At 36.8% G+C, this 14,665-nt stretch overlaps 1 protein-coding gene across 1 annotated transcript in view; it reads right to left on the reverse strand.

Moving 5' to 3' along the window:
- MED13 (mediator complex subunit 13) overlaps positions 1 to 14,665 on the reverse strand; it is a gene marked incomplete at its 5' end in the record, with an annotated part of 55,029 nt that overhangs the window by 35,114 nt on the left and 5,250 nt on the right. The window contains one exon of the mRNA XM_009708556.1: positions 7,585 to 7,753. Within this exon, the coding sequence (XP_009706858.1) occupies positions 7,585 to 7,753 (169 nt within the window). The remainder of the gene's footprint in view (positions 1 to 7,584; positions 7,754 to 14,665) is intronic.

The raw sequence follows: 14,665 nt of genomic DNA on the forward strand, positions 1-14,665 counted from the left end.
CCGGGGGCTGAGGGAAACACAGGATAAGAGAAATTAGTCCCTAGTTCTCTAGGAAGAACATGCTATCATACATCCTCATTTCATTGCGGTACTACTTTTTATGATAAGAGTTTGAATCATCATTAATCAATTCACAACCATGCCTTTCTTGCCCTTGGCTATAAATTCCCCTATAACATCAGAGTTTCTATCAGCCCCATCACGAGATCTGCACTTCAAGCAGACACAGTGGCATTAATATCCTTATGTGAAAGCGCAAAGAAATCTAAACAAATACATATCTACATTTCCTAGCAAGTTACATATTCTGTATCTTAACATGAAGTAATAAGATCTCAAAATACAGATGATTCTCTAACTACTGACAAAAAGATGGAACAGCAGACATTCTTCTAAGCATCTCTGAATAACTCCCTATGGTCATGAAGGTAAATATAGCAGAAAGCTGATTTTGATGATAACACAAAGCAAAAAACATAGCTAATAGCAAAGTAGAAAAAACCTTCCAGTTCAAAGCACATCATTAATGACTACTGTCAAAAGGCTCTCCAAAATATTTTTCACAGAGCTGAGGATGTTTTGATTTTAGTTAGACCTGCGAGTTAAAAATATTTATTTATTCCATAACCAAGATATCTGCACTAAAACAAATACAAATGCAGCAAGTGACCTGCATTCCAGAATAAGTCATATTCACCTTGAAGACTTCCACATTTTTAAATTAACTTCATCATTAATGAGCTTAGCTTCATTCCCAATAAAAACAATGTTGAAACAAAAAATGATTTTATTTTCGTACACTACTAAAATTATAGCATATCTTACAAAGAAGCAAAACTGATGTTTTTCAGAACATAACTAGAAGTTTCTATATACACACATACATTAAAAAGTATGTATTTCTCTAGATACAATTATAAACAATACTACAAAAAGAGTTTGCTTATGTTCTTGTATTTCAGAACTTAAATGAGACTAATAAACCTGTCGTCTTATATTTTAGCATCCTTTAATTATTGAGGATGCAAATCTCAATTATCTGAACTTGAGCTTTCACAATGAAATATACATGTGCTATAAAGAATACGAATCCAGAACATATTTGGAAAACGGGTAATAGCTAGACATTACTCTATTTCAAAGGCAGTAACAGCTTTCAATGTATTGCTCCTTCCCATTCTGAAGTGTTTACAAACATCCTGTTAAGCCAGATTTTTTCAAAGTTCAAAATTGAAATGCATTATAAAATTTTCATTTAACAAAGTCCGAAGTATCTGTACGGTGTTTGTATTATCTTATTGTTCAGTGAACAAAAAGAACACAGATCCATTGTTGAAAGCTAAAAACCAAGAGCCATATCATTTTTTCATTTTTCCTGATGAACCAACTACCACTGTAACTTAAGCTAAATAAGACAAAACTGCTTTGTGATGTAAAGTGCTAAATTTGTCTGCTTGTAGTCTCTGTAGCAACCCAATAGTCCAAAGAGACAACCATGTGATCAATGCTCTCAGCTCCTGCTGTTTATCCTGCACTGTCCTACTTACAGCAGCTCTCAATTCCAGCTGTCTACAGTAAAAGGAAAAACATCACCTGCTCTCCTGCTGGTACATGATGCCAGAACAGCCTCATTAGAGCTGTTGTAAAAAAACGTTGACATTGTTTGATTTAAAGATTAACACAGGGAGAAAATTTACACCACAGAAAGAGTTGAGTGGACTTAACAGAAAATATTCCAACAGTATCAAGGAAGAGCCATGTAGTTCCAGCTATTAAGGTTTCCAATTAAATATCCAGAAATAAATGCAAAACCTGTGGCTACATGTTGCTCTTGTACAGTTAACTCTCTCAAGTACGAAGAAATTTTTGAGCTTTAGCACTCCAAAATACCCTCATTCTGTTTCTTAATAACAATTCACAGTATCACTCTAGAGGTATCAAGAAGTAAACTACTCTGTTCCTATGGAAAGAAGACCTGTGAGAAACAGGAAAAAGGTAGCCAAATAGGGGGATAAGGCGGCTCAGGACCAAAAGGATAGCATACTCTTTGTCTTAAGGGCAGTGAAGACCAAACATACAATAGCTGGTCTCATTCATGCGGTCATATTATCAAAACAAACATTTCTGAAGCAGGCAGCAAGACCATTTCCATGGCCCAATTGAAAAAAAAAAAAAAAATACACACCACACCCCCCTCACTGCTGCTACAGCCATTCAAGACTGCAGATATGCCAACACACTTGCACCAAACTCAAGAGTTATATCCACTGTGGCTAGTTTTACCTCCTCCTCCCAGCAAGATGAGGTAGAGAGGAAAAACAAAAAACAAAACAAAACAAACCAAAAACAAAACCCAAAAACCAACAAAACCCCACAACAAACATGTATTCAGAACTACGACAAGCACACCTTCAAACGAAGGTAACTACATGCACAAAGGCTTATAACAAATCCAAATTTATATCTAGAATATTTTTCAGCAGTCATTTCCCATTAAGTCATATATTTATTATTTACATCAGGGAGCTAAAATAGTATTTCCATGAAAAAAATAAAAGAACGGTGGGCTGGCATTATAAAATCCTGTACCAAACTAATGTTAAACAGCATTACTTGTGAAACCTGTGCAGCAAGTTTCATTTTGTAAACTATGATAAGCTTATCGCTTATGGTTTTCCAAGTGGGTTTTTGCTTTTTGGTATTTTTTTTTAATTTGTTTTGGGTGTGTGGTGCTTTTTGTGGTGTTTTTTTGTGTTTTGTTTCTTAAGTGAACTCGTCAGACACAAGTTTGCATTTGTCACCCACTGCAATTGGTTAGATTATTTCCTATTCCCTATTCACAAGAGAGAAAAAAAAATAAAAAATAAAAAACCAACCGTACTAGTAACATAGTAGCTGTTCATAGTCTAGATTTTCAGTTGTCATCAGATCCTCCACAAAATCAGGGTTACTCAATTATTTGCTTACTGGTATTTAAATTGTGTTAAAGTTTAGCAAGTTCTACTTATTACCAAAACTTCAGGAGATATCCTCCACATAAGCACTTCATACTTTTGTTTCATTAGGAGTGTCAGATTTAATCTGCATTAAGGAAATGTATCTAAAATAGTTTAATCTGACAAGTTTCCTCATCATATATATTCCAGGTATACCCTACTATTTTACCATCCAGTCGGCAAGAGGAAAAGTCTCATCCAAAGGCTGTTACTTGAGCAGTCTAACCAGAAACGGTAGACATACAATTGGATGCAGCAGATCACAATCTCCATCTCCCACATTTATAGAGGGGATTTTTGAATAAAGTGCACACAACCATATTTCTGAATGTCACAATAACACAATAGGTTGGAAATGAGAAGAGAGAATGACATTCCTATTTGTCAAACTTTGTAATTTAATATGCAGTCATTTAAACCACATTATTGAGCTTCTGTAATCTACCTTGCTGTAAGCGACTGAAAAAGGTTGTGACAAATACAGAGGCAAAGATTCCACACACACACACACACCCCGGTTTGGTTACAACTAAGACCATTAGCAAACCCTTCTCTTTAGTCTTTTATTCTACTGTTCTTTTCCTGGTGACCTCCATCACCCATTCCTAAAAACTGAAAATTGCCAACTTATGAACAAGCGACAACAAAAACCCCACCACACACACTTTTGGGAGTTAGCTACGCCATTCCTGCCCTATCTATAAACAGAAGTGGAACTAGCATACTTGAAAACCTCAGACAGTTTCCTCAGGCATGGTAATCGTGACTTGTTCTAACAGATCAAATTTCACCAAATACATGACTGTCTCGCTTTTCTCGACGCTAGTTTTAGACTGGGGAGAAGGAGGGGGAGGGAAGGAGGGAAGAGCTGGTCCTGGTTATTACCTTGCAGCCTTGTCAACATGCAGCACGTGACTGCATAATGCAAACATCTGAGGTTTTTACTTTTTCCATAGCAAAATTTTTAAGAGATATTAAACAATAGTATGAGGTTAGTTTAATAAGTTTGTTTGTTTTAGGAGTAACATCATTAAACATAATTAAACAGTGAACACTTTAAACTAATTCTTACTTTCTTGGTCATCTGTTCACACGCCGCAGTGGCATCAGTTTATGAACATTAAGGACTGTCCTTTTAAAATTAAAATGTATGCAACACAATGATGTTGTTTGTTTGTTTTTAATACAACCTTATACAAAGGAGGAAAAATAACAGAGCAGCAGACAGGAAGCCATGGCTGCCTGAGGATCCGTCATCACAGCTGAACACCTATTAGAAATCCCAGCCTTATGTCTGTTGCACCACCACATACGTATGAAAAGCGCAAGACGACTGACTTCTATTGTTGGGAGAGCAGATAACAGAAAATCTCACATTCTGGAACCACATGCTTTCAAACAGAACTCAGAAATATCCAGATGGGATCAGCTTCAAATGAAAGAAATAGCTGTTATTCACACATCCTTCAAAGAGAAAGAAAGGGAAAAAGTGGGACTAAGGTCCTGCACATTGCTCAACTGTAACTCCAGAAAGCACATATTAAGAAGTTACCTCCACCCACCAAGAGCACTGACTACTCAGTCTCTAATCAAAGTCTTTGAAACTAAAGATTGCCAACAAGAACAACAAACCTTATCGAAATCTGTAGTTACAATATGCAGAGAACAAGTCTATGCAGCAGCCAGCCAAGCCCCAAAGTGCAAGGTATTATAAACTATGATCCGAAGCAGACTGGTATCAGACTTCATATCCCCAGTATACTAACTGCCTTTAAACGATACAGACACATGAATTCTATCTCAGGGTTTCTGAATGTTAACGCAAAGAACAGTCGCAAAGCATACATAACAATATGGAATGGAAGCAGGCACTAAAGAGAACGGTAACAAGGTCTGAAATGAAGCAAGACAACACTCATGCAGGGATACCAGAGACTGGGGCAAAGCCTTCCTATTTTTGGCTATGTGCAGTTTCTTCCTGTACTTCCACTATTCAATGTTTTCTAAGAAGGAAAGGATGCATAAAAATATACCAACATGGATATCTTTTTTCTTCCTTAAGAATGAGATATAGATTTAATCAATACAAGCAATATAGAGAAGTAATTAAAACCATCCTGAACAGAAAGGCCTTATTGCCTATGACAGACGCAATATCTGCCACATTCATCTGTGGCCAGTTCTACACAGGAGAAGCACTACTTTTGGGGACATACATGTATTTCTATCAGAGGAAGAAACAGGAAGTCCCCTGAAAGAGACTCTATTCTTCCTACATCAAGCAGGTAGTATGACACGCTTTCGAGATTAGCATTATGAATATTACTATTCCTACTACTTGAAAGATGGTGAAAATGCCCCAAAGACAAAAATATAGCTTCAAAACTGTTCTGATTCTTAAGATATGTGCATCCATAATCATAGACAGAAGAATGGCTTTGAGGAGGGGCTGATGGTGGTTTGTTTTGGTTTTTAATTAAGTCAGTCACATCTACAAAAAAAAAGACCTAGTGTAGGCCTCGCTGATTAAATGGGTCCTAAGGAAGGAAAAATATACAAAGGTTGTCTAGAACTAACAAAAACTAAACCTTAATACCAGTTGTCTGGTAAGAAACATATTAGCATCCCAGGTGCAACGTTTAGCCTGTTCTCTAGGCAGGCTCAAGTCCTTTTCTGTTGAGTTTGCTGCAGTGTCACACTTAACATTTGGTAAGAGAGAAATGTCCCTTTTGACAAGAAGAGCATTCCAATTTATACAAGAGACCAAAATCCCCTCAAACCATTCCACTTGACATTTCCTCCTCAATCACAGCATGACACACTTTCTAGCTACAGAGGTGGATTCACAAAACACCCATTTCAATCATTTGGGTTTCTCCCACAGGAAGCTGCTGGGAGCAGCAGAGGCCTGAACTGATACCTCTGAACAGCCTAACTTTCCAGAGAGTATAGATTATCCAAATTCTAGATATTCCTAGAAGAGATGAGCCAAATATGCCATGAGTATGCACATCTGTTAACCATTCCCCTCACTTCATTTCATAAAAGCCAGTACTTAGAATATCATGTGGTATTGAGCTATCTAGTAGGAAACACTGAGATTTCTCTACAATTAAATTGTTTTACACAGATCTGTCTAATCTTTCTACCTATCTTTCCAGTAGTTCTGGACTATTTATGATGAAGTTGTTGTGTGGATAAGCACACAATTCCTTCAATTATTTTCATCAAGCATGCTGACCTTCTGACCTTCTTAAAAAAAAGCATCGCAGTCTCCAAATTAAACACTCTGCTATTTTATTTTAAAAGCTTTCATCAGCTTTTCCAGCTGCTGCAGAGAGCTTTATAGAATTACCGTAAGAAACGCCATGCCATAACTAATGTTAGTTTCAAATGGTAATTTGGAAAACCAGTTCCTCAAATGAGGAAAGCCCAGACTGTGCCAAGACAATACCGGTCTAAACAGTTAAAAGTAAGCTCTTTTATCAAGTTGCAGCAACACCACACAGAAGAAATGGATGGACAAGGACACTCCAGAGAGGAAACATCTGCCCTGACAGGGTGGAGAAAGAGATGCCTAGAACTAAAGGACAAGTTTATACATAAAATGAAAGCAGCAATTCACAACTACTAATAGAAATACACACAATCATGTGCTTCTGCTTCTTTTTCTCCCGAACAGCTCTAATCTTCTTTCAAGTTTAAATTTATTGCAGAAATGCCAACAATGGCCAACTCCACACCCAAAAAGCAAAGCCACTGATCTCAAAATTTCTTGCATGCAAGATTTAACACATACATGTACACACATACAAAAGAAAAAAAAACACCACAAAAAAAACCACACAAAAAACCCATCATCTAAGCTTTAAATTACTTTGGATTTTAAAAGCTGATTTGGGAACAGCGATTAAACTTGTTCCAGCTAACCTAGTTTTTATTCACTTCATTATTTATTGCTAGGCAACATAGACCGTGTCAAACCATGTTAGAACCATGAGAAGAAGTCCTTCCAATTCAGATCAAAAATTCTTCTCTCACCCTCCTCCCCTTTAACGTGGAGGTCACACATACTCTTTTAATACCAGTGTTCCCAGACAACCTTCTTCCTGACCAGGAGCTGACATTTCAAACTCTCTTCTCAACATCCCCCTTAAGATGCAATTTATCCAAATCTCATGTGGTGCCTGTAAACAGCTCTCTACATCTCGTTTGCTCAAGAACGAGTACTTACAATCAAAATGAGTCCCAGTCACGATACTGGGAAGTCCAGAGAGCTGGTATCTCTTCACACAGTTATCCTTTTCTTCCTTTCTAGAAGACTCTAGCTTCTTTTCCAGCATCCCTATCACCCGTGGTCTGCACATGAGTACCAGTACAGAAGAGACTGCCTACTACCTTTAGTATTACTTCCTTGCATCATAAGAAAGTTTTAAAGAACTCCGAAAAGGCAGAAAACCAAGAAAGATCAGAGATCCAGGTTCCCAAACAAACTATAAACAGAGTACTCTTAATTAAAAGCTTCTTCCAGCACAAAGCTTAAATAAACCCTATAGCTTCTTTAATAAAGCAAAATAAAACATCCTACCTTTTGTTTATAGGTTTTTCGTCTTTCTCATAAGGCTTCACAAACCATTTCCCAATGCGTACAAAATTCCGATTCATTAAACACCTCTCCAACAGGTTGTGAACAGCTTTGAAAAGTAGAGTGCGACATTCATAAGAAAGTCCATTCTCCCAAACACCATCTTCCTCTTCTATAAGGCAAAGGGAAAAAATAAATTAGCATTGAATTCCATCCTATTATTTTGTGTACATATCACAATATCCTTTTCTCTCCCACAAGCTTTTAAGACATTCACAGTAAAGCATGCAACCAAAAAAAGCCTGTAACATTCAGATAACTCTACTCACTTTATAATAGTATAACTGCTAAAAGTAATCAGCTATAAAAATATCTTGTCTCCCACAAGAAAAAAAAAAAAATATTCAAGAGCTATTTGTACACAAAAGCAAACAACTAGCAGCAGTACGTCACATATTTCAGCCTGCAAGATTACTGTATACTTCTCTGTCTGCAAGGTGGTTCATGTTTTGGGTAGCCTGAATTACTTATCCCTAACATTACCTGACAATTATGCTTAAAAATATATTGCCCAAAGCCAAACTTTTGATATATCCTAGCATCTTTAGCTACCATTGACTGAGGAAAGCTGGGCACAAACATAACTGATCAACTGACTTTTAATGTTCAACAATTTACTACAGGAAGGGAAGGGGGCAAAATACCCAGATTCAGAAAACTGGTAAGAGCAACCTGATTCTCCCCAGAAGACTCTCATGACTGCAATTTTTCTTTTTAATTCAAAATAAAAAAGAAAGATATTTAAGCAGGCTAGTCCTGCTTTCTGATCTGTACATAGAACAGAAGAGAAAAACAGCAAGCAGAAAGACAAAGCCCAGTTCATACTGCTATGGTCCTGAAGCGAAACACTGCGATCTTATGTGCCCCACAAATCAAACACAGTCATGGAATCCAACTTACACGAGCCAAGGTGATTTGCCAAATCGGAAAGTAAGATTCATTACAAGAAGCTGTAATCTCTTCAACCACTCTGGCTCGTAATCAGTGTTTGAACATAGTTTACAGGCCCTAGAAGTATATGCACTGGTCCAAAGAATTACAATGACATTACAATTACATTACACAAGTAAAATGAGGGACATTTGAAAGTTCCTGTAGTATCTCTCAGTATCTATGTGATATCTTTCATTCCCAGCAACACACTAGTATGGAGGATAATACAAGAAAACTCAAGATCTTGTCCTTAAACTACTGGCAATCAGGTCTTATCTTTATGCCTATAATTCCCTGTATATCGTGTTTTACATATATCCCTAAGGAACTGCTACTGGTCTCCTTGGACTAACCTAGCATAGTTATTCTTATAATGCCATTGCTTTTATACTCCAGGTAGCAGCAGAGATTGTAAGACTGTCTGACATAGATAAGGAGACGTATTTTTACTTCAGGCTCTGGATAGTCATGGAATAATTTAGGTTGAAAGGGACCGGTGGAGGTCATCTGCTCCAGCCCCCACTCAGGGTTCAAAGTTAGAACAGGTCGCTCACGTCTCACATTCACTGCCCCTCATGCCTTCTCTGCACACCTCCAAGAAGGGAAGCCTGGGTTCAGGTTTCATTCTGTACAATAGGTCTTACAATAGCGACCTGTCCGTTCACCTCTCCTTCACAGAGGATTTTAGTTCGAACAGCTTTCCACTGGTTTGCTCAATGGTCAGAAAACCTCAGTAATACAGCCAAGTCCTTGCATTTTAAATCCCCCTTTGAAATAAGCCCCTTCACCTTTATCTGGAAGCCACTTAAAAGCTTAAAAGGTTGCAATTGTATTAACTAAAGTCTCAATATCCTTAAATTAGAGAGCATGTAGAAAACCAGACACCTAAGAGTTTTATTTAGAAAAAAAAAAAAACACTCACTGATTATTACAACAAACAACGTTTAAGACAAAGATGACAGAGAAAGGAATTTCAAGATACTATTGCAACCAGAACATGGTGGCCATGTTTGTATATCGCTAGATTCCACGCAAGTAAAACTATATTGCCACTCAAGATCAGCATTGTGAAGTAAAGAAAATTACTCCCAGTATCCTTCTCTGAGGGACAGAATAAGAGTAAACAGACCTGCCACATAATTTATAAATGAGGAGGTGTGCATCATTACAGATGAATCATTACATGAAATAATTTTCTGGTAAAGACAAGGAAAAGCAAGGAACCACATTTCCTAAATAAGAGACCTCACCATACGTTTCCCACCCCACCACACTATTCCAGTTTCGAAGTTCAGCAAAAACTTGTTTTCAAAAACCATAAAGCTACAAGATAATACAGTAACTCACTAAAGAAACATCCTACAAGGAGCTTGTAACAAAAAGCAAAAGGTCCAAAGTCAAAGGTATAAAATGTTTATGCCAAGAGGACACATTTTTCCCCCGCTCAGAGATTTGTAGACATACACAAACAAGCAGCTCTATCCTACAGCAGCTTTGCTGCGTTGCACAGACTGCTCAACTGGTGGCAAACAAGCAGCTCAATAGAGCAAACATTAACTACAAAGCTTAATGATATTGGACTTTAACTGCACAATAAACTCCACACCATTTCAAAGGTTAAATAGTTGGTTTCTATACGGCTCTCAAATTTAAAAAAAAAAAAAAGAAAATCGTTCTAAGAACATCCCCTGCATCAATTACCTATTATAAGAGGAAATAGAAAGAGCTATTTCCAGCCTTTACGCCTAATTCTGTTTTGACATATTAGGGTATCAACGAGAAGAAAGATGCTGACATCGCAAAGATACTGAAGTGTAATTCAAAGCTTGTATTTTGATGGTCATATTATGGACACAAAGGAGAGGTTTCAATTTTCTGAAGACATGACAAAGCGCTAGGTATTTCATTTAACATTAATAGTTGTGCTGACAACCAAGTTACAAACAAAAGTTTACATGCACAAGCTTGTCACATGATTGTAATTCTTAAGAGTTCTCCTAGCTGTCTTAGTTTATTGCCAAAACAGAGTTCTCAGATGAGCATATTTTGTGGGGAAAGTGTAAGGCATTAGATGGAAATTACAATTAAAACTCTAGTATTTAAAGAGACAGCATGCTGTAAGCATGCCTACTGATCAGGAAGAACGTCTGGTACCCAAAATAAGACCACCTGTTCAAACTGAAGTGTATCTTGCTACAGAAAGGGAAGGTTAAAGAAGATGACAGTTAAAGGTACCCTCATTTCAGAACATTATTCAAATTCATGTGAAAAAAAAAAAAGTAGTAAGTGTTCTGTGTCTTTTTGAAGTCTACTTAGCCACTCCCCCCCTCTTCTTTTAGAGTGGTAGATGGAAGGAGAGAAATACAACATCTGCTCACATCTACCAGCTACTTCTCATTCAAACAGTTGTTTCTCAACATGAGAAAAACCCTCCTACTTAATAGAAATTGTACAAAGTAAACCATTTTTAAAAGTGAGGGAGAGGAAGAGGCACTTTTGTCTTCCAATCTTTCTTAAACACAGTAGCTTCAAATGTTCAACCTGATAGTGACAACACACCAAAGTAAGTTGCTGACTCATTTTAAGAAGGTGTTAAGCCACAAATTCACTTCTGACAAGTGTTATCCACAAAAGTGTTCTGGCAACCTGAAGGTTACAAATATTTTATTTTTTATTAGTTCTCTTAGCTGTCCAAACCACTCAACTCCTTTGTGACATACTTTTATGCCAATCCATTAAACAGATCATACACGCATCATCCCACTATAATGAATTTAGTTCCATCTCTCTTTAGACCACATATTAGGCAGAGAGTTTTCCTTAAATGAAGCTAAAAATTATCAGGAAATGAAGATTTAATGGAAAAAATGGCCAGGAACAAGCAATTTTCATACTACACATAAATAACAAACTTTTTCAGTCAACACCTTGATACTACCACCATCCAATTTTAATGAAACAGTTCTAGGAGGCTATGTGCTCTCAGTACTTTTATGTTCTACTTTACATTCTTCATACAGTTCACCTGAAATAGTAAAGTTCATTTTTACTGATTATGCCCTTCTGTCTTTCTGGTGCTCTCGGACAAGCATACTGTGACGCAGGAGCTTGGAAGCATGCTCAGAATACAAAAGCCTTGAAATTTTTAGCGAATTCTGAAAAAACAGTATCTTTAAACCTTTTCATTTAATTCCAGTCAGATGTTTTAAACCATATTTGTTACCCACAGCTCTTTAGCCAAATGTATTAATGAAGGATTGCTAACAAACAAATTTTTGCTTAATGTATGTTTTTTGCAAGAAAACTAATTTTTAATTTCTTAATCAATTTTGAATTTCTTAATCTATATTGCAACAGATAAATATACAGTATTAAAAATTACATTTTCAAGTAGACTTTTAAAGAATGGGGATTTTTCCCCCTTCTTCCTTTTAACATATAGCTGGCCACATCTGCAAAACACCAGTAAGCACAAATTCTGGAAAAGGCTGAATATGTTCCCCATACCATTAAAAATATCTTCCTAATGCTCGATGAACCTCTAAAATAAACTATGCAAAGAAACAAACCACAGTCAAGCCTCCACTTTGGACTACAATTCCTCCCCCCAATTACTTCAATTACACAGAGAAAAAATCCATTCCTTACTATCATGGCTGAGAGGCATCTTTTAGAAGTATTACTTACCTTCACAGGCTTCCTCTCTGTCATCATTTGACAGCATGCCAGTTATAGAAATAGCCTGATGCAAAACCGATTTATACAATCAAACCTCCTATACAAGCTTCAGATTACAAGGGAAGGATAATAAGCAAAGTAGTGTGAAATTGCTGCTGTATACAATATTGTAGTAATATGACAGAAACACTTCAACTAAAGTTTTCTATTTAAAAACCAGATTTTTAAATTCAAATACTTTCAAGATTAAATAAAATTGCTCAAAGCAAGAATTAGCCAGTTAACCTACTGAAAAATAACTCTGAGGGTCTATATCCCTTATGAAGTAAGTGCAAAGCAACAGACTTTGCAGGAAAAAAGGGACTGAATACAATTCAAAAACATCAACTTAAGAATCCAAGACAACTTAAGTTTGCTTCTAGTAGAGTTGTATCTGTTATCTATATTCACTGAAAAGAGTCTAGATGTAAGACTCTGGATATCCAAACTAGTTGGAGAATTTCATCAGCTGAGAAGGAAGCCAAAACACGAGCTACTGTCCAAAACACCATACCCAAAATACTCAGCACCATTACAAGTTAGTTTTTGTAGTGCTAGCCCTTTACCAGCATCACCTATATAGGTTTTATGCTTTCTCTACCCAGGAGAATATTTTGCTAAATGTTGAAAATTCAAAAGCGTGACCTTTTTCTAAGTGTGTAGTTAAGCTTGTTTATAAGGATAGCAAGGTAACAGCTTTCCTTCACTATTTGTTGGGTGTAAGTTTGACCGGTCTTGGACTGCACGGCCACAAGAAAACCAAAGCTGAAAAACTGCCTAACTAAATGTTCCAATATTCTCCTCCACACCGTTTTTGATTAATTCCATATGCAGATATGTTTTCCTTATGTTGTTAAATCTTAGCCTTAATGCCCATGGAGTCATTGCTCTTATTTATACAGGTATATTATGCATGTGACATTGTACATACAACCAACATAATATGATACAAAACCATCATTTACTGCCTCAAAGTATTTTTCACCTTACTCCACAGGTATTTCACATGCATGTTGGTCAGGAGAAAAGAAAAAAGGAAAGAATTTGAACATCACCTTCGAGCTGGTACTCACACCAAGTCACAGAAGTTTTACAAAGACTGCTTCAGTAATTTTTGCATAATGCTTATCAGCAGTTTTGCTTAAGTGGACACATCTCTAACATTGAGGACTGAAGAAATGCTAAAGCATCAATGCACCATGCAGCAAGGAACATTTGTAATGTCTTCTCAGTACAGACACAAGAACGTATGTATCAACTACAGACAAGTCACGTAAGCTCACCATACTTGACATTAGGTGCAAAATTTTTAAGAAAGCAGCCTTTCTTTTTTTCTAGGAGTTAAATGGTCTTAGGAAGCAAAATGTTATTTTTTTTAAAAAAAAAGCCACTAGCTGAACAATTTTCAAAGCTCACTTTGCTAATTACTTGCAACTGGCAGGCTTTTTTGCAGAACCCTCAGTATGGTAACTGTCTCATACTCGGCTTCCCACTGTATTAAAAGTAATGAGACACTCAATGCTGACATCAGCACAAAGCAACCAATTCACAGATTTGTTCAGAGACAAGGACGTAATCTATAACGTGCATGTATCAAGAACTACACAACACATAGAAGTCTTTGCTGCCATGATTGTTGCTGGTTTTACCATACAGTACTGACAGACAAGCATCAGTATACAGACTTTTCTCCTTATTCTTTCAAGCTCTCCTACAAGCCCAGCAAGGAGCTAAGACTAGCATTATTTTTATACATTTAATCCTCAACAGAAGCATGAGGAAAACTGTTCAGCAAACAAAAACTGATTAACTGGATATACAACAGGTACAAGAAAAATTCTTTAATTTTTAAAGTAAATTAACAAGATTTAACAGACACCAGAACAAAAAACCCCACACCTTATAGCTCATCATTTAAAAGATGCAATTTGAAGGTCAAAGGCGTAGATAAGCATCCCCCTAACCAAGCATAAATCAAATTGTAACCATTTCCTTGGGACTATGCCTTGTACGTAATTGTCCTACCCAACTGTACTCAGGTTTGAAATCACCTATTGCCAATTTTAAAAAAATCCAACTGTACAGATAACCACTTCAAAACGAGAAAGAACCTATCTGATAAAATAACTGCTGGTCAGACCAGTGATGGACCATTGTCTTCTGAAATGTCAACAGATGTCCTACTTTAAGGTTTGAGTTGCAGGAATTACTATCATCAAGCCTCACTGTCACAACAAAAACATAACCTTGGAGGTTGTTAAGAGGATAAAATAACATTTCACAAACTTCTGTCTGCCTCTAGCTATGCTGGGGTAGAAATAGACTTACGGGTTTTTTGGTATTACATACAGTAAGTAGCTTCCTAGGGAAGGTG

This window comes from Cariama cristata, unplaced genomic scaffold, assembly GCF_000690535.1.
Source record: "Cariama cristata isolate BGI_N322 unplaced genomic scaffold, ASM69053v1 scaffold33369, whole genome shotgun sequence".
NCBI classification, from domain to species: Eukaryota; Metazoa; Chordata; class Aves; order Cariamiformes; family Cariamidae; genus Cariama; species Cariama cristata.